Source organism: Ochotona princeps, chromosome 1 (genome assembly GCF_030435755.1).
Source record: "Ochotona princeps isolate mOchPri1 chromosome 1, mOchPri1.hap1, whole genome shotgun sequence".
Classification (NCBI taxonomy): Eukaryota; Metazoa; Chordata; class Mammalia; order Lagomorpha; family Ochotonidae; genus Ochotona; species Ochotona princeps.
This window is the reverse complement of record NC_080832.1, coordinates 159010678-159033673: the sequence shown is the minus strand read 5'-3', so window position 1 is coordinate 159033673 and position 22996 is coordinate 159010678. Positions and strand designations below refer to the sequence as shown.

The 22996-nt window shown below is 50.0% G+C and overlaps 2 protein-coding genes across 2 annotated transcripts in view; both read left to right on the top strand.

The window, feature by feature from the left end:
- Positions 1 to 2163: 2163 nt before the first annotated feature.
- Positions 2164 to 2831, top strand: LOC131481008 (N-acetyllactosaminide beta-1,6-N-acetylglucosaminyl-transferase-like). The gene has a single exon (XM_058667980.1). The coding sequence runs from the start codon at positions 2238 to 2240 to the stop codon at positions 2823 to 2825; it is 588 nt and encodes a 195-aa protein (XP_058523963.1). The 5' UTR covers positions 2164 to 2237; the 3' UTR covers positions 2826 to 2831.
- A 15370-nt stretch (positions 2832 to 18201) lies between these two features.
- The window catches only part of GCNT2 (glucosaminyl (N-acetyl) transferase 2 (I blood group)), a 68978-nt gene continuing 64183 nt past the window's right edge, over positions 18202 to 22996 (top strand). The window contains exon 1 of the mRNA XM_058667968.1: positions 18202 to 19242. Within this exon, the coding sequence (XP_058523951.1) occupies positions 18318 to 19242 (925 nt within the window). The 5' untranslated portion in view covers positions 18202 to 18317. The remainder of the gene's footprint in view (positions 19243 to 22996) is intronic.

The window sequence follows — 22996 nt, the reverse complement described above, 5'->3', positions numbered from 1 at the left end:
GAGGAGTCAGATTTCACAGGGTTAAGCCACTGCTTGCAACACCCACACACCTCACCGGTGTGCTGGTTCAAGTCCTGGCTCCTTCCAGCCAGGCATTCTGGGAAAGCCACAGACAACGGTTCAAGTATTTGGGTCCTAAGTTCTCAGCTCTAGCCTGGCCCAGTCCTGGGCCATGTGGCCATTTGAGTAGCAAACCAGAACATGTAAAGATCTCTCTCTGCATTTAAACTAAATAAAAATAAATATTTAAAAATAATTTTTTTTCAGGGCCCGGCATGGTGGCCTAGCAGTTAAAGTCCTCGCCTTGAACGCACCAGGATCCCATGTGGGTGCCGTTTCTAACCCCAGCAGCCCCACTTCCCATCCAGCTCCCTGCTTGTGGCCTGGGAAAGTAGTCAAGGATGGCCCAAAGCCTTGGGTCCCTGTACCCACATGGGAGACCTGGAGGAGGCTCGTGGCTCCTGGCTTTGGATCGGCTCAGCTCCAGGCCGTTGTGGTCAGTTCGGGATTGAATCATCAGATGCAAGATCTTCCTGTCTGTCTCTCCTCCTCTCTGTATATCTGACTTTGCAATACAAATAAATAAATAAATTTTCCAATTTCATGTTGCACACTTTTTGGAGAACTCTTCTAATGGCAGCACTTGCCTTCTAACGTGGCAGACAGATGAAACCGAAGTCTGATAGAAATTACTTCCAGGGTCCTGTGCTGTGTGACAGCGCACAAAGCCACTGCCTGTGGTACCGGCACCCCATGTGGGTAGATCCAGCCCCGGCTGCTCCACCTGCTCTCCAACTCCCTGCTAACGTGCCTGGGGAAGCAGAAGAAGATGCGCCAAGGGCTTGGTTGGTTTCCTGATTCCATGTGGGAGAACTAGAAAAATCTCCTGACTTCGCTCCGGCTCAGCCCCAGCCGTCGTAGCGGATGGAGGGTAAAGCAGTGACCGGAAGACCTTGCTGCCTTCTTCCATTAACTCTGTCTTTCAAATAAATTTTTTTAAAACCTTCAAAAAAAAAAGTTTACAGTTCATTTTCAGTGTTCTTCATTTCTAAATCGGGAACAAGCCAGGGGCAGTCTGCGCAGATCTTTCTAGAATGTGAATTCTTGGTCTTTATATTTAGGTCAGGAGAAGTGGCTACTGACCGATGCTGTCGATGTCAAGGGTGAGCTGTTTCAGGATGATGGTGGACGCTGGAGTTGAGGAAATACAGCGACCTCAGTGACTGTGATTTTGATCGTCTTGGGGCAGGGGGAGGTGCTGTGAGACAGACCTGCATTCTGCCTTCAGTCCACGCAGGAATACCTGCCTGAGTTGGCAGCTGAGGCCAGAGGGGACAGCGCCTAACCTGACCCCGAGCTGGACAGAGGCGTGGAGTGTGCCAGGTGCCCCACTCGCGTGCTAAGATCCTCTGGAAACCTCTAGCTGCTGAGAACTGCAGACTCAGAGTTCGGCCTGCTCCCCTTCGATGCATGGCCCTTTTACTCATCTTGCTGAAAAGCAGAGGTTAGAGCAGATTTCTCGACCTGCAGGCCGACCTCAGTGATTTACTGAAGTCCCCGAAGTGACACAAGTCAGAAGAGCTGATGAGGTCCAGACTGCAGCGGGAGCTGTTGGCGTCTGTCACGGGGCTTACAGCCGTGTATATGACCGTGTCCTTCCTGTGTACTGTCGGGAGCGCTGCACGTGTGCCCTAAGATGGCGCTGAGACCTCTCCTCCCCTCGGAGCTTAGCGGTACACAGGTTTCAGGAAGTGCCTTCTGATTGGCCCGTAGCTGCATGCTTGCGGCGTGTGCTACACGTGATCAGAGCTATGATTGGCGTGCCCACCGCGTGCATCAGTGACCTTTAAGCTGATTGGACTAGGATTGTATTTAGCGGTGGGGGTTCCAGGAAGAAGCGGGCGAGGACAGGAAGAAGAAGACGGAGACGGAGGACAGGGTACGACTGGGACGGACGGATGGATGGATGGACAGAAGAAGACTAGGGGCGACGAGGAGACTGGGGAATGAAGCAGAGAGAAACGGGAGAAAAACGGGAGGTAGTAGAAGTCCAGTCGACCGGCTGGGAAACGGACTGGTTGTAAGAATAAAATGCCTCTTGATATAGAGCCTGAAGTATCGGGTGATTTCTTCTGCGGGACAGGAGACCCCGAGAGTGTAGCAACAATGTCATCTGGCAAAACCACCTGCGACTGAAGGACATCTCAAATGCTTCTGTCCTCTCGCAGGTCTGTGACATGATCGTGACCGGAACGAAAATCAACTCTCGTGCGAGTATGCCCGTGGTACCACTGACACACATCTCCTGCCGGGAGTACCTGGTCCAGAACCACTTCATCACCAGCCCCTTGTCGGAAGAGGAAGCTGCCTTCCCCCTGGCCTACGTCATGGTCATCCACAAGGACTTCGATACATTCGAAAGGCTCTTCCGGGCCATCTACACGCCCCAGAACGTCTACTGCGTGCACGTGGACCGGAAAGCCTCCTCGGAGTTCCAGCTTTCCGTGTCGCGCTTACTGAGCTGCTTCCAAAACGCCTTTCTGGCCTCCAAGCTGGAGCCCGTGGTCTACGGGGGCATCTCCAGGCTCCAGGCCGACCTGAACTGCATGAAGGACCTCGTGGCCTCCACGGTGCCCTGGAAATACCTCATCAACACGTGCGGGCAAGATTTCCCCCTGAAGACCAACCGGGAAATCATTCAGCACCTGAAAGGATTTAAAGGGAAAACATCACCCCGGGGGTGCTGCCCCCAGCTCATGCCATTGGGAGGACCAAATACAGCCACTTGGAGCGCAATTATCATTGGTTTTCCTTCATGTTATTGACGTGGAAGAGAAAAACGCCTGCCCCCCGTAAGCTGACCATTTACTTTGGCTCTGCCTATGTGACTTTTACAAGAGAATTTACTAACTTTGTCCTCCGAAACCAGAGGGCCGTCGATCTCCTGGAATGGTCCAAGGACACCTACTCTCCTGATGAACACTTCTGGGTGACGCACAACGCACCCCCAGGTAGGTGGAACCTGACTTCTATTCTACAGTCTACCATATGTGTGTGTGTGTGTGTGTGTGTGTCACACTGAGGGTGTCCCCGATTGTATTATGTACGTTCAGCTATTCCCACACTTCACAGACAGCCTGTAGACGGTTTGGCGTATCTGTTTCAGTGAAGTCATATAAAATAAATTTCACTTCCGGCATATCGCTAAGTACCCTGTTTGCTTGTAGCATGTGCTTGTTCAATGTCTGCTCGTACTGAGTGTCACACACCTTTCATCTGACGCCCAAAGCTGTTTGGTAAACAGTGGTGAGATGCGCCTTGGTCGTGTGGTCTCTCCACCGCTCGGCAGCTTCGCTTTGATGGGGGAACACAGCCCTTCTCTAGGCCAGCTTACCAGGAATCTTGAAGCGCTCTCTCTTCATGGTAAATTTGAAAACCCTGAACCATGAATTGGCATTCTGAAAACTTAGAAGTGTGTTTTCTTATTACAAAGTTTGGTCTGAGTACAGAAAATCTGGGAAGTGCAGGAAAACATGAACAAGAATGTGAGACTTCCGTTTAAAAAAGCAATGGGTGTTAACATGTTTCATACTTTTCCTCTCTGCATTTGTGCACAACTCAGTTATGCTGATTGGTTACTTTCATATCCTGCTGGTTTCATTACATCACAGTTTCCCGGTTATTGAAAATGTTAAATAACTGCACACTTTGTTATGGTAGCCCTTGTTTGCTAATTCATCCATGACTGAGCATTCCTTCCAATTTCTTACCCTGTAAAATGTTATTACAATCAGTGGTGCCCACCAGCACTTACAAAGTCTGTGACAGAGGGCAAATCATGCCAAGCAAGGCTGCAACGCTTGTCAGCATCTGTGTGAGCTGGGACTGGGGGCAGGCTGGGCTGGGTCAGGCCGTAGCGTCCACTGGCATGCATGAAAGCCATGACAGGTTGTGGGCCATGCCTGACTAGGCTAGGCTGCGACATCTTCTAGCATGAGCCAAGTCTGGAGGCAGGTCATGCCAGGCTTGGTTTAGGCACCCACCAGCACATGCAAGATCTTTGGCTGGGAACAGGTCTGGTAGGGGAACTTTGGGGACTCCCCTGCTAGGCTACAGCTCCCACTGGAGAGTGTGAGAGCCAGAGCTGTGAGTGAACCAGGCTGAGCAAGGCTGCACCACTTGCTAGAGTTCTGTCCAGGCTGGGCTAAGTTGTAGCACCCATTAGTGAGAGCCAGAATGGGTGTGGGCCACTTGAGCTAGGTCACAGTACCCGCAGGTAAGTGCCAGGACTGGAGCCTGGCCATGTCAGGGTGGGCTGCAGTACCAGTCAGCATATGTGTGGGCTGGGTCTGGAATAAAGCTTGGGCTGGACCAGTCCACAGATACATTGCACAAAAAAGAGCCAGAATGGGGTGCAGGCCAAGCCAGATTGGACTGTAACACCCACCAATTCACATGAGGCCAGGGGCTGAGAGTAGACCACACTGGACTAGGCTGCTGCAGCTGCCAGTGAGAGCTGGGACTGGGGGTGGGCCAGGTTGTGCCAGGCTGCAGCATCTACTGGCAACTGCCAAGAATGGAGATGGGCCATCTCATGCTGAGCTGTAGCATCTACTGGCATACACAAGACCCAGGTCTAGAGGCAGGCCTGATAGGGGAACTTCGTGCTGTACCACTGCTTTCATTGGTGAGCTTGAGAGATCAGACTGGGCAGGGTTGCAGTAACCATTAGCCAGCATTTGGGCTAAGTCTGAGGACAGGCCAGGCTGGGCTAGGTCACCATACCCACTGGCACAAGAGAGAGCCAGAATGGGTGCAGGCCAGCCCGCCTCAGCTGCAGCATCAGCTGGCAAGTGCCAGGACTGGATGCAATTAATGTTATCCTGGACTGCAGTATACCCTGGTAGACACAAGATCCAGGGCTGGGAGTAGGTCTGGTAGGGAAACTGGGTACCCCCTTGCTGGGCTCAACTTCCTCTGATAAGCATGAGAGACAGGGCTGGGGGCAAGCCAGCACCTGTTGGAATACTTATGGGTCGGGTCTGGGAGCTGGTTGGGCTGAGCTAAGCTGCAGCACCCATGGGTATGCACAAGAGCCGGATGGAATGTGGGACAGACCAGGCTAGGTCACAGCACATGCTGGCACACACAAAAACCGAGACTTGGAGGCAGGCCAAGGAGCGCTGTTGGGAGTCACCCCAAATAGGTCACAGCACCCATCAGTTGATGTGAGGTATGGGGCTGCAGGCTGCACCGACCAAGCAGCTGCATCCACCAGTCTGTCTGGTGGCTGGTGTGGGTAACAGACCGAATGTGACCCTGAACAGCTGGTGCACATAAAAGTCAAATCTGAGGTCAACCCAGGCAAGGTTTCTTGGGGGACTTCCCAACTAGATCACAGGACTCAAACCCTAGCTACAGGGAAAAGTCACAAAATATGTAGGCCAGTCTTGGAGAACATGTGTCAGGACTGGGCCGCCTCAGCTGCTGATACTCAAGGGGGACATGCCAGCCAGCTCCTCCAGGCCAGCAGGGAACACTGACTATCTCATTAGAGGGTGCAAAGAACTGTTTGGACAACAATCCTGGCCAAGCCTTGCAACAAGTGTCAGATCTATGAACACACTGCCAGTGCACATGAGATGCAGGCCTGGGAGATGGACTTGGTCAGCCAATAGACCTTGCAAAGCTTTTCTGAGCTGACAATGTTTCAGAATTATCAAAACCACTCTAGTAACAACCTCCTAACATTCTTCCCCACACCAGAGTCCTTTTTTCCCCGCCACTGCTCCTTACTGTCAGACAAAATATCAGAGTCTGTAAGGTATCATCAGATAATGGTTCTAGGCCCGACACGATAGCATAGCAGCTGAAGTCCTCGCCTTGAATGTGCTGGGATCCCATATGGGCACTGGTTCTAATCCCGGTGACTTCGCTTCCCATCCAGCCCCCTGCTTGTGGCCTGACAAAGCAGTCAAGGACAGCCCAAAGCTTGGGGACCCTGTACCTGCGTGGGAGACTCGGACCAGACAGAAGAACGGCAAAGAGGGGCCAGCATTGCAGCATAGCCGGTTAAGCCTCCGTGTGCGATGCTGGTATCCCATATGGACATTGGTTTTTTTGAGTCTTGTCTGCTTCACTCTTATCCAGCTCTCTCTGGTGATGCATCTGAAACAGCACTAGAGGATGGTGCAAGTCCTTGGCTCTTTTTTTATTTTTTGAATTTGAAAGGCAGATTTATAGAAAGGAGAGAGAGTTTCTACCCATTGGTTCACACCCCAAATGACCACAACAACCAGAGCTGAGCCAGCATCCAGGAGCTTCTTCTGGGTTTCCTACACGGGTGCAGGAGCCCAAGGCACTGGGCCATCCCCGCTGCTTTCCCAGGTCACCAACAGGGAGCTAGCTGGACAGGAAGTGGAGCAGTGGGGACATGAACTGGCCAGGGCCTATATGGAACGCAAGCACTTGGAGATGGAGGGTTAGCCAGTTGAGTCAATGCACCAGCCCCAGACCTTACTTTCAAATGAAGGTAAATAAGTAAAGCTTTAGAGAATAAAACGGTACTATTAATAATAACCAACACTTTTAGCCTGGCTGTTGTGGGCATTTAGGGAGTGAATCGGCAGATGGAAGATCTCTTGTTCCTTCTCTCCCTCCTGCCTTTCCCCCATCCATCTCTCTCTCTCTCCTCTCCTCCTCTTTCTCTTGCCCTCCCTCCTTTTTCCCCCCCTCTCTCTTTTTCTTTCTCTCCCTCCTTCCCTTTCTCTCTGTGTGTTCCCCCTTCTCTCTGTCATTCTGCCTTTCGAATAATGAATAAATCTCCACAAACAAGTGGTCCGGGCTATGGGGAAGCTGTGAGTCAGGTGCACCTGAGGAAGTAGACCTTGACCTACCACAGGCTGTACAGCGGCAGACGAGGAAGGAGGTCATCAGGCGGGGCCGCTACAATTGCTCTTTCTCAATCAGAATTGTAATTCATGGCCAGTTTAGAAAACTTGGAAGAGCATATGGAGTAAAGCAATTTCCAATAATTCATACACTAGAAAGAAAGCGAAAACAGTTGAACCTTTCTTAGTTTGTTCAGGAGTAGGTCTTTAAGAATGTTGCTTTGCGGGCCAGGCAGCGTGGCCTAGCGGCTAAAGTCCTCGCCTTGAACGCCCCGGGATCCCATATGGGTGCCGGTTCTAATCCCGGCAGCTCCACTTCCCATCCAGCTCCCTGCTTCTGGCCTGGGAAAGCAGTCGAGGACGGCCCAAGGCCTTGAAACCCTGCTGCCGCGTGGAAGACCTGGAAGAGGTTCCTGGTTCCTGGCTTCGGATCGGAGCAGCACCGGCCCATTGCGGCTCACTTGGGGAGTGAAACATCGGACGGAAGATCTTCCTCTCTGTCTCTCCTCCTCTCTGTATATCTGACTTTGTAATAAAATAAATAAATCTTTAAAAAAAAAAAAAAAAGAATGTTGCTTTGCTAGTCCTTTTCTTGGTTCTGGATTGTCCATCTCCAAACTTTTTAACTGTTGAATTTTGTAAGCTACTTCAAACTGTTTGTGGGCGGAGAGGAGCATGGATAAGTACATGTAGCTTGTTCCCAGGAGCAGGGTCATTTCTTTTTTTAAAAATATTTATTTATTTTTTATTGGAAAGTCAGATTTTTACAGAGTGAAGGAGAGACAGAAAGATCTTCCATCCAATGGTTCACTCCCCAAGCGGCCACAACAGCCAGAGTTGAGCCCATCTGAAGCAGGAGTCAGGAGCTTCTTCCAGGTCTCCCACACGGGTGCAGGGTCCCAAGATTTTGGGCCGTCCTCCACTGCTTTCCCAGGCCACAAGCAGGGAGCTGGATAGGAAGCTGAGCAGCTGGGATACAAATCGGTGCCCATATGGGATCCCAGTGCGTGCATGGCAGGGACTTTCGCCACTAGGCTACTGCGCCTGAGCCCCTATTTCATTTCTTGAAGAGTTGTGGCACCTTCAGTCACACTACTGCTTGGGAAACACATACCACATATCAGAGCCCCCGGGTCAGTCACACCTACTCCACCTCCAACCCAGCTTTTTGTGGACACTGTTCTGGCAGACAGCAGATGGTGGATAAATGCCTGAGTCCCCACCGCCACATAGGAGACCCTATGAGTTCCAGGCTCCAGACTTCAGCCCAATGAAGCAGCCTTAGCTGTTGGGGATAGTCGGGGAGTGAGCCGGTGGATGGATTCTGTCTTTCAAAAAAGATAAATAAATAAAACTATGGAAAAGAAGATTGCACTAATAATACCTGACCATTTTAGAAAAAAATAAAAGACACTTGCCTTGCTTTAGACGAGCCCAACCTTTAGAAGTAACTCTCTGGGTCGTCAGCTGGCGCAGTAGGGGCAGAATGCTGCCTGTCGACCCCCAGGCTGGGCACCTTCCACGCTTTCCTGCTGCCCCCTTGCATGACTCTTCTCCCGGGGACGTGTTTGAAGCGAGAGGATTCCTAACTGGAACTAAATGGGAAGACAGACCCTTCAGCACAGGGCGGGGGGGGGGGCCACACTCGGAGCATCCTTTCCTGAATAAAGCCCCATGGTGGTGTGAGGAGGCGGAGGGATTCCAGGCAATGTGCTGTGCTGAGCCCGTGGGGGCAGCTTCAGAGTGCAGATCCACGGACAGTCAGGGCAGAGTTCTCAGCAATTATCCCCTTCCTGCTTTTTTTTTGTTAAAGATAAAATGACTTTTATGGGCCCAATGTAATCACTCAATTGGTTAATCCTCCCCATGGAAGTGCCTGCATCCCATATGGTCGCCGGTTCGTGTCCCAGCTGCTCTACTTCCCACCCAGCTCTCTGCTTGTGGCCTGGAAAGCTGTCAAGGACGGCCCAAAGCCTTGAGACCCTGCACCTGCGTGGGAGACCTTGGTTCTTGGCTTCAGATCAGCTTAGCTCCAGCCATGCTGCTATTTGGGGAGTGAACCAGCTGATGGAATATCTTTCTGTCTGTCCTCTCTGTAAGTCTGACTTTCCAATAAAAAATAAGTAACTTTTTTAAAAAGATAAATCACAAAGTTTTTTTAGGTATACTTGTTTTTGCCTACTTACAAGGCAGAGAGACAAAGAGACTATTGCAGAACAACCCTCAAACTAGCAGGAGGGTTGCTGCACAATCCCAACTCGAATTCATCCTCCCAACACACAGAAAGCCAATCGCTCCCTGATTACAGGGTGATGAAAGGAAACAGGTGTTTACGCAGAGTGCAGAGCCACGAGCTGGGCAACTCATGCTTCATTCCCCGGCTCCCCAAACAGTTAGGGGTGAAATTTCTTGTAGGTTGAAACTGGGGCTGAGAGGTGCATGATCATGTCCAAGTTCCTAGTTAATCAACGGAGCTCATGACCTTCCTTTTATTGGTCAGTGATGCTGTACCCTGGGGGAATTTATCACGGTTAGACGGGCTCCAGTTGGTGAGGGGCAGGGTGTGCAGTTAACACGCAGAAGGGGGTTACCTCCTGCAGTTCCCCTGCCTTGATCTGGAATTCCCTGAACAACACTGGCCCACAGGGTTTTAGCTCTTGAAGAAGCAGGTCTAATGATTGGAACCTTGCTGGGCCAGCTGCGTCACTTCAGGTCGGTGAATTCCTTTTGACAAAGGACACTTGGAACGAAGGCAGACAGAAGAGAGTCAGGGAGTTCTGCCTCAACATTATAGGGTTTGGGGTCTTGGGGTCTCCCACCCACCAAATTCACTCACTGAATATCCACAGCAGCCAGGGGTTCAAGTTCTCGGCCCCTCTGTTGCTGCCTGCTCCCAGAATGTGTTAGCCAGGAACTGGATTGGAAGCAGAGCAGCTAGGGCTTGAGCCCACAATCCCAGCGTTGCAGGTGGCCACCCAATCCACTGTGCCAAGAGGTCCATCCACTCTCAGCGACTTATTTGTTTTGATGGAGAGTGCTTGGAGAATTGCTAATAAACCTGCCGTATGACCCAGCTATCCCGCTCCTAGGAATATACCCAATAGAAGTGAAATCTACATATGAGAAGGGGATCTGTAATCCTATATTTGCAGCAGCACAATCTACAATAGCAAAGACATGGAAGCAATCCAGATGTACATCCAAGGAAGAGTGGTTAAAGAAACTGTGGTACAACTACTCCATGGAATATTATTCAGCTGTTAAGAATGAAATTATTCTATTTACAACCAGGTGGTCCCACCTGGAGGCCATTATGCTCAGTGAAATGAGTCAGTCACCAAAGATTTCCTTATATAAGGAAACCAACATGGAAAGTGTAACTTCAATAATCCAATCCATACTGTTTTTTGTTTGCTTGCTTTTTTGGCTGTATCCCATGTGTTTTGATGCTTTTTATTTCAGCCTGGTTTATTCCAAATAATTTCTTTTCTCTTGTCGAATTCACCACTGGCTCATGCATTACACGGTGGCATCATTTTTCCCAAGAGACTTTTGTGTTTCCTTTTTGTCACCCATGTGTTGGTTACTCAGTGGCGCGTGTTTTCATGGTGCTGTAATTTGTTGTTGTTGTTGTTGTTGTGGCTGTTCCAACTCATACCAGTTGTTGACCTTGTTTCATGGCTTCTCAATTATGGAAATGTACAGTGATGGAGCACTGGGGTCCACCATATCCAGATGTGGGGGTATAATGCAACATTCATTCCTGCTTCCAGATGAAAGATGGATTCCCAATGAAACTGTTGGACATGGGTAGACAATGGGATGCTGGACTGCCTGACATTGTCTGTACCAGCAATGTCGGGGTACACTTAAGTAAGAGACTGATAGAATTATGATTCCTTATGAAGGACTATACCATTGTAGTAAAATGGGAAAAATCTGTCGGGGGTGGGAGTTTGGGGGGTTGGAAATCCCAGCCTATACGAAATTGTACCACATAATTCAAAATAAAAATATATTTTAAAAAAGATTTATTTTTTGATTTTTATTGCAAAGTCAAATATATGTAGAGAGGAGGAGAGACAGAGAGGAAGATCTTCCATCTGGTGATTCTCTCCCAAAGTGACTGCAACGGTCAGAGCTGAGGCAATCCGAAGCCAGGAGCCTGGAGTTCTTCTGGGTCCCCCACGCGGGTACAAGGTTCCCAGGCTTTGGGCCGTCCTCAACTGCTTTCCCAGGCCACAGCCAGGCAGCTGGATGGGAAATGGGACTGCCAGGATTAGAATCAGTGCCCATATGAGATCCCGGCGCATTCAAGGTGGTGAGGACTTTAGCCACTAGGCCATGCGGCTGGGCCCTCAGCGATTTCTTATATTCCTACAGTAAGGAGTGTTCGACTCAAAGGCTTCCAGGATTCTGTGGGGAAAGGATCAGATGCTCTTGGGAGCACTTGAACTTCTGGTAGCCTGAGTAATCCAGATGCTGGGCTCATTGTATGCTGTCTCCCAGGTTCTAAGAACAGCCTCCCAGGTGGGACTGGAGGCTAAGTGACCTTGGCACTTTCATGTTTCAGCTTTTGTTAATTTTCAGCTGTCTTTACCTTGAGGAGGCCCAGCGGTCCTGTAAACCACTCCCAGGCAGTTTGTTCTCCTGGGGGGAAATACTGGAGGCAGGAAAGCCAAGGATGCGCCTCTTCCTCCATGACTCGTTGAACCCCTGGGCGCAGTGAAGCCTCTGTGCACTGGTACCCATTTGGGTTACATGTATGTTTTTGTTTCTGGAACCTAGCACAACGTGTGGCATAAGTCCCGAAGCGATGTGGGGTGAGTGAAGGAGCCATTTGGTTCTGACACCTGAGTTGTCTATTTCTGAAACTCGTTCCAAGAGGAGCACTTTTGTGTATTGGTCCACAAAGGGCCATGCTGCTGCAGGGAGTTAGGGCTGCTCTGTCTTGTTAAATCATAAGTGTTGTATGTCAGTTACAAGTTTGAAGGATTTATGGGAGCACCAATGTTCAGTGCTAAATTAATGATTTATGGTAGATGATTGTTTCCTTTGGGCAAGGTGTAATGTTTTCAGCATTTAATAAGGCACCTGGTACTATCTGGCATTTAAAACATTTCATTCAGGGCCCGGCAGGGTGGCGTAGGGCCAAAGTCCTTGCCTTGAACACACCGGGATCCCATATGGGCTCTGGTAACGCCCTTCCTGCCTGAAACTTGGTTTGTACTGCATGGCTCTCAATCAGGTTGGAGGATGAGAGCTTAAAAACCCCTGACTTTGGCAGCTCAGCGCAGTGGCTCCTGCAGTGTAGCGGGAGGTGCTGTCAGCAAACTTGGGAAATAAAGCCTCCTCCTAACATCCTACACTTGGGTCTGGTGTGATCTCTCTCGCACTCAACAACAGTAATAGCACGTTATCCATGGTCCTCAAGGTTATTCTTTAAGATCCAGGCCTGAGGGCCCGGCGGCATGGCCTAGCAGCTAAAGTCCTCACCTTGAACGCACCAGGATCCCATATGGGCACCGTTTCTAACCCCAGCAGTCCCACTTCCCATCCAGCTCCCTGCCTGTGGCCTGGGAAAGCAGTGGAGGACAGCCCAAAGCCTTGGGACCCTGCACCCGTATGGGAGACCTGGAAGAAGCTCCGGGCTCCTGGTTTCAGATCGACGCAGCTCCAGCTGTTGCAGTCACTTGGGGAGTGAATCAGCGAACAGATCTTTCTCTCTGTCTCTGCTTCTCTCTGTATATCCGACTTTACGATAAAAAAAAAAAAAAGTTAAAAAAGTGCCTTTGAAGCAGATGCTTAACTCACACTAAGCTGCCCTTTATTGTACGGCTGCTGCTTCTTTATAAAAGCATTGACTTGTTTTTATTTGTAAGGCAGATTTACAAAGAGAAGAAGCAGAAAGATCTTGCATCCGCTGATTCACTCCCCGAGTGGCTGCAACGGCTGGAGCTGAGCCCATCCGCAGCCAGGAGCTTCTTCCAGGTCTCCATGTGGCTGCAGGGTCCCAAGACTTTGGGCCAGCCTTGACTGCTTTCCCAGGCCACAAGCAGAGAGCTGAGTGGGAAGTGGAGCGCCTGGGACACGAGTGGGCACCTGTGTGGGGTCCCAGCACTTACAGGATGAAGATTTAGCCAACTGAGCCATCATGGCTGGGCCCTGTTGTTCAGCTTCTAGGTTCAGCCTCACACCCTCCAGGGAGGTAGTTAGCTGCTATTTTAGGTTAAGTTGTTGCAACCTGTCCCCTTGCCCTCTTCCTCCCTCCTGGCTTCCCTTTAAGTTCTGTAATTAGCCCTGACATCACTGACCAGACTGAGCTGACACCTTGGGTAATGACCTTCAGAATGTCTAGACCAACCAAGACCACAGCTGTGGACGACCCAGCCAGGAAGGAGGCTCTGGCTGGACTTCGAGGCTCTCTCCCTAAGTGTGGAGATTCTGTCCATGAAAGCAAACTCAGACATGACAAATATGCAGGAAGGGCTTTTTTCCGGGTGGTCCTGGAGTTACGGTTTGGAAAACAAAGGTTCAGGTAACTGAATCGGTGTTCCATATAAGACAGGAAACATGGGAACTTACATGTTGAAAGGAAACAGGATCTAGGTGAACAATAGAAAAAAAAATGTATACAAACAGGACAGAAATGTCCATGAAGCACATGTCCAAGTAGCTCGCAAGTTCTTACGCAGCGTCACTGTCTCCCGTGGTCAATGTGTGGAGGCGACATAAGGGCAGGTGCAGGACGCAGCAGGTGCAGGCCGCAGCTAGAGGCTGGCAGCACCCCATGGCTTCTCCCTGACTCCACACTGAAAGGCTCTCTCGCTCCCTTCATGAGAACTTTTTATTTTTCACAAACCCCTTGTGGCCTGCAGGATCTGTGAGCGTGGTTTTGTCACGTTGGCTCCACCGGAAGCTGTGAGTTAGATCAAGTGACTTTTTGAAAGGCTCCAAGTCTGTCAAGAAGTGGCCTCGGTTCACCCAGGGCTCCGTTCAACCGGCACTTCCTGACGATTTTCAGCCACATTGCTTCAGGCCATTTCCTGTGGTTGCAAAGAAATGTGGCTGGGTAAAACACTGAACAAGAGTAAAGAAAGCAAAGGAAGACGTGTGGGGCAGTAAGAAAACAGCAGGTGTCGGGGCGCTTAAGAATGAGTTTACTGCAAGGTGTTCTTTCTCTGAGAACTCACTTTTTCATTGTTATTCTAACAATTCCAATAGCCCCTTTTTTTCCAACCCACGAACGGTGAAATGATGTCATATTGAAATGAATGTGTGAAAGGTACTTGGACATCACATGACTTATAAATTAGTAAGGTAAAGACAATGAAATTGTCTTTTTCTTGGGCCCTTCCTACACTCATTTGCTGATCTGAGTGCACTTAACTTAGAGCAGTAGAAGTCAGCTTTCTTTCCTGGAGTGGGAATTTGTGGGTGTGCATTACATAGGAAGAAACATCTTTTGAATGACCAAACCATACCTCTATCCTGACTCACAGAGCCTTTGATCCCCTTATCTCATCTGAACCACACCTCCAATTTAGAATTTACATAATTAGTTTTGATCTAATGGTTCTACTGTGATAGATAGTCCCTGTTCTTTTGAGTCACTCATTGTCATCACGCCCTGTTATCTCACTGAAAGACAAGGGCATCTAGCCTGAGCCCAGAGGTCAGAAGCAGAAATCACAGATCCCAGAGGGTGTCAGGAAGGCCAGAGGATCAGGAGAACCAGTGTTCCCCAAAAACAACCCATAGGGGAAAAGAAAATAGGTTCATACAAACATTCTTTGAAAAATGGCAAGGGGCCACAGTTGTGGGACAGTAGGTCAAGCCACCACCGGATGCTGGTATCCCAAATCAGAACATCAGCTGGAGTCCCAGCTGCTGCAGTTCGGATCCAGCTCCCTGCTAATGTACCTGGGAGAGCAGTGGAAATGACCTGAGTGCTTGTTCCCTTGCTACCACGTGGGAGACCCACATGGAACCCCCAGCCCCAGGCACTGAGGCCATCTGGCAAGTGGCCAAGCAGATGGAAGATCTGTCTGTCATCCCACCTTTCAAATAACCAAAGTAAATCTTTTCTTAAAAGACATATCCTTATTACATAAAAAAGATAAATTTATGTTGACGCAACAATTTTAAAAACCTTGTGTGGTTTTTCGCATCATTGGCATTTGCCATGAACTTTTGAAGACTTTCTATGACAATAAGATTGTGTGTGCCCGCACTAGCCTGCAAAGTCCAATTCATTTTTTCCCCAGTTCTTGATTTTATTTTTTAGCTGTTATTTTAATATTGATAATATGAGTGAAGGGATTGCAGATCCACATGGGCCTAGCCTCCAACTTCTAAGACGACAGCAGACGGTTCTGGATAATTTTCCTGGGGTTCCCTCTTGTCATCATGTCCTGTGCTCCCAATGAATGTTTTAGCATTCTGCTTGGTTGGGGAGAAGAAAGCAGTAACAGTTCCAGGCTTGGGTCTTTTTTTTTCTTTTAAGATTTATTTTATTTTCATTGGAAAGTCAGATATACAGAGAGGAGGAGAGACAGAGAGGAAAATCTTCCGTCTGATGATTCACTCCCCAAGTGAGCCGCAACGGCTGGAGCTGTGTCGATCTGAAACCAGGAGCCCGGAGCTTCTTCCAGGTCTCCCATACGGGTGCAGGGTCCCAAGGCTTTGGGCTGTCCTCCACTGCTTTCCCAGGCCACAGGCAGGGAGCTGGATGGGAAGTGGAAATGCCGGGGTTAGAAACGGCACCCATATGGCATCCTGGCATGTTTAAGGTGAGGACTTTAGCTGCTAGGCCATGCCGCCGGGCCCTCAGGCTTGGATCTTAAAGAATAACCTTGAGGACCATGGATAACGTGCTATTACTGCTGTGAGTATGAGAGAGATCACACCAGACCCAAGTGTAGGATGTTAGGAGGAGGCTTTATTTCCCAAGTTTGCTGACAGCACCTCCCGCTACACTCCAGGAGCCACTGCGCTGAGCTGCCAAAGTCAGGGGTTTTTGGCTCTCATCCTCCAACCTGATTGAGAGCCATGCAGTACAAACCAAGTTTCAGGCAGGAAGGGCGTTGCCAGAGCCCAAAGTTTTCCTGTAGTTAACTAACCTAACAGCACAACAGGAGGCAGGAGCACCCAGGTGCGTGGAGCCTCCGGAGTAATTTCCACTCTGGCAGTTGCTGTGAATGGTGGGGAAGGCAGGAGGGGTGCACTTTTCACACCTTCTGTGAACTTGAATGGTGCGAGAGGAGGTAGGAAGGGCGGGGGGCAGAAACTCCATTTTCCTTCCTTGTCCACTGTCAGTTAACCTGACAAGCAGTGTGTACCAGCAGCGGTGGCGCCCCATTATACTAGATGCCAAAACCAGGATGTAAACTTGCATTGGACATGTGCTTTAATACAGTAAAAATGTCTACGTCTGTGGGCAAAAGGTAATTGCAAGTATAGGATGGGAAAATGCTCTTTTTTGTACACTAACTGTGATACACCTCATTTTATCGTTAAGAGGATTATTGCATAAATACGCGTCTTATATACCATGTTCCTGCATACAAGCCTTTCGTCTGACCTTAGACTGCTTCCAGGAGCCGTTCACTAACCCCATCAGGGAAACAAGACCACGAGAACTTGAGCACTCAATCAATCCATATGTGACTGTCTGCTTTAGAGAGACAATCCCGGAAGCAAGTCCCGTGAGGAATATGGGTGCCCAAAGCCCGTTGGAACTCCCTGCCACACCCATGTGAGCAGCTGGCTGCTAAATGTCACAGAACGCAACCTTGCCACTGTAGACTGGAGATGCCATCGTCACGGGTTGACAGAGGCAGGCATAAAAAAGGAAGAAGACGTCTTGTGGGGGGCGCTCCTTGAGTGTGAGGGATGGGTGTGCTTCGTGGACTCCCATGCTGAGTGTCACTTCCTTCTCCACCCATTTGTTCCCGGGTGGGATGGTCAGCTTTATACGCCACTTTATTCTCCCAATGGAGCAATGGTGGAAAAAGCCTTTTTGCTTTTCTGCACGTAACGAAACTCCTTTGAAAGCACGGATAAACCTGAATCGAAGAGCCTCTCCCCAGTTCAGGAGCAGAAACTGAGAGAGCGTCTCTCCCCTACCTCCAAGTATGCTGTGCTTGTCATTCAGTCGCTAGCTTTACCCCTTACACAAGTTTTACAATCTGTTCCTTTTTTTTTTTTTTCCCTCTGTGTGTGTGTGTGTTTAAGAGGTTATCCAGGGCAACACTGCTTAGAATGCCTGCGTTCCAAAACAAAGTGTCTGGGTTCAGATCTTGGCCCCTCTTCCTGCCCTCCCCCTCCAGTCTCGTAGTACCACACCTCCTGGGGAGCAGGTGGCATGACTCAAGTCCTTGAGTCCCTACCACCCATACAGGAAACCTTCACTGAGTCAACAGCTTCATCGCGGCCCAAGCCCAGCTGTTGTATTTGGAGAGGGAATCTCTCTCTCTCTCTCTCGCTCTCTCTCTCTCTCTCTCTGCCTTTCAAATAAACAAGTAAAATTCTAAAATAAATCAGTTTTTCTAAAAATGAACATGAAGTGAGTCATTTAGCATCAGCCGACTCCGATCCTGTATATCCCTTCCCTGCCGCCATCTCCCCGTGCAGGAAGTTGGAGGATGAGGTAAAAGCTTGCTAATTAACAAACATTCTCAAGGACTTTTTTCCAGGACCGGCGGGGGGGGGGGGGGGACGTAAGCTTTGCCAAGCTTCTGGCCCCACGGGCTGTCGTGCGTGCGCCGTGCTGCAAAGCAAGCCCAGCCTGGCTGCAGAGGGTGGGGGTGTGAGGGAAGGGCTAAGCGATTTATTTTTAAGCGGGACGTTTTTATCGGCAGAATGTCTCCCCTAGCAGCAGCTCACATGTTGCAAACTGAAAGCTTTTAACTTGGCAGTGCTGTTTAAGCAAACAAACCGGGTCAGTCGAACGCAATGATTAACAGGAAGCCTGAGCTGACACAGTTAGCAGCCTTTGACGCGGAGAAGAGGCTGGGGTTGAAGTCTGGAGCCGCGACTGGCCGCCGCCCGGTAAGCTCACTGGCTGCCCACTTCCCTGTGGGGACAGGTGGAGCCCTGGGACTCAGGACCTCCCAGGGGCGGGCTGTTTTTGCGTAGTTAACAGGTCGCAGATTGACCTGGAGGGGTATAAAGCCCATGCAAAAGAACTACTTCAGAAATGTGTCAAAGAAAAGTGAAAACGCAGCCTCGGCCGCACAGCAGCCAATGAAGGGGGAAGGGAGGAGAGCGAACAGGACGGCAGCCTGCACCTTGAGAGGACAAAGCCGGCACAGCCGCCTGCAGCAAGAGGCTGATTCTGGAGCCGGAGGGGAAAAAAATGTAAGTTGGATCTGTCGCCAGTGTGATCCCAGAGCCAGACGCGGCTGACTCACTTCCTGGCTTTGAATGATGGGCTCGTGGAGGCAATGTCTCTTCAGCATGTCCCTGGTGTCTGCGCTAGTCTTCGTGTTTGTGTACAACAGTGAGCTATGGGAGAATAAACGCTTTCTGAGGGCAGCTCTGTCCAATGCGTCAGTGTTAGCAGACGCCTGTCAGCAGATTCTTTCCGGGAAGGTCCTACCGGTATCAGAAAACGCACTGAGAACAACCTTCCAGGCGTCTAGCTGTCACGAGTACGTGGTACAAAGTCATTATATAACAGAACCGCTGTCCGCCGAGGAGGCCGGCTTCCCGCTGGCCTTCATCATGACCATCCATAAAGACTTCGGCACTTTCGAGAGAGTCTTCAGGGCCATCTACATGCCTCAGAACGTCTACTGCGTGCACGTGGATGAGAAGGCGACAGGTGCATTTAAAGTCGCTGTTCACCAATTACTGAACTGCTTTCCCAATGCCTTTCTGGCTTCCAAGCTGGAGCCTGTGGTCTATGGGGGCATCTCCAGGCTCCAGGCCGACCTAAACTGCATGAAGGACCTCGTGGCCTCCACGGTGCCCTGGAAATACCTCATCAACACGTGCGGGCAAGATTTCCCCCTGAAGACCAACCGGGAAATCATTCAGTACCTGAAAGGATTTAAAGGGAAGAACATCACCCCGGGGGTGCTGCCCCCAGCTCATGCCATTGGGCGGACTAAATTCGTCCACAGGGAACTACTAAACAAGAGAAACTCCTATGTGCATAAAACAACCAAATTGAAACCTCCTCCTCCTCACAATGTGACCATTTACTTTGGTACTGCCTATGTGGCTCTCACGAGAGAATTTGCCAACTTTGTCCTCCAAAACCAGCTTGCCCGGGACTTACTCGCCTGGTCCAAGGACACGTACAGTCCCGATGAACATTTCTGGGTGACACTCAATAGGATTCCCGGTACGTATGTTCCTTAACTTTTGTTTCTATGGGTGAACTAAATGTTACAGCAGTTACCGTTAAACTGCTTAATAAGAATTGTTCAAATGAGCACTTCAAACTTAGAAAGCTAGTAGGCTGCCTAGAAAATAGAATCTTTGACAGTTAAATTTCTATATGGTTTCCAGTTTTATAGAAATGATCTTTATAGCAGCTGTAGTCACAGAAGAGACATAAAACTCCATGCTACAGCTGAGACAGTCAAGGCAGACTGGAAACCCAAGTATGTAAGCGGGTGGTGCTCACATGCTCAGCTGTCTTTGTGTCAGAATCGTGTGCTGTGAACTGCACACAGGGCAGTCGGTGGCTGTACAAGCGAGTGGTAAGCCTTCACTTCTCCCAGCACCACATCTGAGTCAGGAGTAAACACTTCAGTTGTAAACACTTCAGTTGTGCGTGAAGTGTGAGCAACAACGCTTTGAACGTTTTAGTAATATTTTTGCCCCATTGAAGTGGCCATCCTTTCAAAATGTGAGAAGCACACAACTTCAAAATTGTTCATTTGCAACAGCTTTCTCAGGATCGAGTCTGAAAGTTGAAGTGCGTTATAGACGGCTAGTTCAGTGTTTCGCTTCACTGATGGTCAAACTTCAGTGTGATGTGCGATGTGTGTTCCAGTCACCCTGCTAGGAGCCTGTCTATTACACACCAGGAATTCTTGGCCTGAGGTCCTTTATAAGTTGATTTCCAATTACATCCCAGTGGCTCCTAAGTTAGCTGCACCTCTCCTTTGGTCCAATGCCAAATGATTTAATAATCTCAACTTGTATGTGGTAAACTGACTCAGGTCTGCTGGTTCCATCTGCAATTAAAAATTCCGATTCATAATGCAAAGGGAAGAGGAAATGAAATCCATGTGAGAATTTGACTCATGGCTTCTTTAAACTGGTGGCTAAGGCCTGGTTGCTTGTCTCAACCACCTGGAACTTTCAAAAAGTGTCTGAGACCAAACCTGCTTCCTAGAGAGCCTCTCCTCTGGGCCAGACCTGGCCAGTGGCATTTTTTGAGTAGCTTCCAGATAATTCAAGGGTCAGCTAGGACTGCGAATGCACATAGTTGCTTTTGATGTTGGTGTACAAAGCCTCATAGGCTTAAAATGCTTCAAAAGAGAAAAAGGGATTTATTTATTTGGAAGGCAGAAAGATTTGGAAGGAGAAACAGAGCGGTCTTCCATCCACTGGGTCACTGCCCAAATGCCTGCGAGAGCAGAGACGAGGCTAGGCCAAAGGCAGAACCCTGGGCCGCCATCCGAGTACTTGGGTTTTCCGCTGCTGCCTTCCCAGGGAGCGGGGAGATGGGGGGAAGACTGGCCGCAGCTAGAACCCAGGACTTCAATATGGGATGCCAGGGTCCTAAAAAAGCAGTTTCACTTGTGGCATCACAATGTCCAGCCCTATTATTAGGATTCTTAGTGAAGCAATAGGCTCCGAAAAAAATTTTTTTGACAACTGACATATCCCCCAACAGGGAGCTAGAACAGCAGTGCTCATGAGAAACATTGTGTGAATCACATAGAATAATTTAGATTTTCTAGGAAAAAAAAAAAAAACAGGGCCTGGCATTGTGGCACAGTAGATCAAGACTGCTGCCTGCCATCACCAGATGGACACTGGTTTGGGTCCTGGCTGCTGCACCTCGGATCCAGCCTCCTGCTAACACACTGGGAGAGCAGCCGAGGCTAGCCCAGCAGTGCCCCGTCACTCCTCTGGGACATCCAGGTACAGTTGCTGGCTCCTGGCTTCTGCCTGGCCCACACCTGACTACTGTAGCTAATAGCAGGTGGAAGCTTTTCTAAGTCAGCCTTTCAAATAAATAGATGAATCTTTTCAAACTAGCGTTTCAAAGTTACAGGCAGCAGAGGAAGTGACTGTATGGTCACGGCTCTGAGGGCAGTGGGCACCCAGCACTGGGGTGGCTTCCTACCCAGCAGCTGGCTTCCTACCTCTGCCTACCATGCTTGGTCTATGTCTCTTCCCTATTCTTGCCTCGCGGCACAGCTGCCTGTGGCTTCAGTTGCCTAAAGCTTCTCCTTTCTGCTTCTTCCCCTTGCGTCTGCCAATCCCCTGCTGCCCCATGCACAGCCACTCCTCTCTGGAGCTCATCTAGCTGCACCACCCGAGTGCCGCTGTCAGCTATGGCCAATGTAACAGCATCGCAAGGTCTTAACAAACCCAAATACGGTCACCTGGTCATCGGCTGTCCCCTAAGAAGTGGCTGTGCCTCTGGAGGTCCCTCAGAAGGTCAGACCGCATGGCCTCATCGCTGACCATAAAGGCTGAATGAAAGGTGGGCGGGGCCCACCGAGGACGCTGGCTGCCTTCCACTTGGGACTTCGGGCCCACCTCTCTCCTCTCCCTCCCTCTTTCCCCCCCAGTGCTCACCGGCTCAGTCCTTCCCGCCTCGCCCGTTCCTGTCCAGTCCACCACAAGAGGGCAGTGTCTCAGCTCAGCTAAGCGTCAGCTCTGCCCACGATTTCCAATTAGGGAAGGGAGGTAGGCATAGTCAGGCCTGAATTAGCAGACTCATCCGTCTCCTTTACGCCCCTTAAAGATCCTAATTCTTTTTCCCTCCTAGTCACCAGTTCATTCAGCAGGCGCCTGTAAGGAAAGGGAGAGCCAGGAATTCATTCCCGGTCTTCCGTATGGACAGTGGGAACCCACCTGCTTGGGCCTTGCCCACTGCCGCTCATGCCAGTGGGAAGCTTGCGTCAGGGTTGCCAGGACTCCGTTAGACCAAAAGCCCTCCCTAACACCTTCGTGATGGCAATTCAATGTCCACCTGAGTTTTGGGGAGGACATTCAGACTCTATATATTCTCAACATATGGAAAATTTCAGTGCTGGTGGGGCTAACACTGTGGAGTAGCACGGAAACCCACAGCCTAGGGTGCTGACTTCCCATAGAGCTGTGTGTTCGAGTCCAGGAAGCTCCACTTCCGATCCAGCTCCCTACTAATTTGCCTGGGAGAAGCTGAGGACGATGACCCAAGTTCTTGGCCTCCTGCACCCATATATGAGAGGCTATATATTCACCCATATATGAATGAGGCTCCTGGCTTTGAAGCGAACAAGCACATAGAAGATCCTCTCATTGACTCTCTCTCACATTCTGCCCCTTAAATAAATCTTTCTAAAAAAAATAATTCCGAGCTGGCATAACCACTGAGGCGCTGCCTGGAGTGCTCACAGCCCAGAGGTGCCCGGGTACGGGACTGAGTCCACGCTCCATTCGAGCTGCCGAGGATGTACCCCCCGAGAGGCAGCAGGTGCTGCTGGCCCGAGTTCCTGGATCCCTGCCGCCCCCATGGGAGACCCAGATGGAGTTTCTGACTTCTGTCATTGGCTGGACCCAGATCCAGCTGTTTGCAGGCGTTCTCCACTCCCCCATCCCACCCCTGCTTTCAAGTAAATTAAACCTAAAGAATCATTTTAAAGATTTATTTATCTGAAAGACAGAGTTAGAGAACAAAATAGGAGGAAGGAGAAAGAGGTCTTCTACGTGCTGTTTCATTCCTCAAGCGGCGGCGATGACCAGGGCTGCGCCCTCCCAAACCCAGGAGCCCAGAGATTCCTCAGGGTCTCCCATGCAGGTACAGAGGCCAAGCACTTGGGCCGTATCCAGCTGCTCTCCCAGGCACATTAGCAGGGAGCTGGATTAGTGGAGCAGCCAGCTCTCCAGCCAGTGCTCATATGGAATAGTGGAGTCACAGATGACAA

Bases quoted from the DNA above. Each gene is read 5' to 3' on its own strand.
- LOC131481008 (XM_058667980.1), top strand. From the start codon at position 2,238: ATGATCGTGACCGGAACGAAAATCAACTCTCGTGCGAGTATGCCCGTG.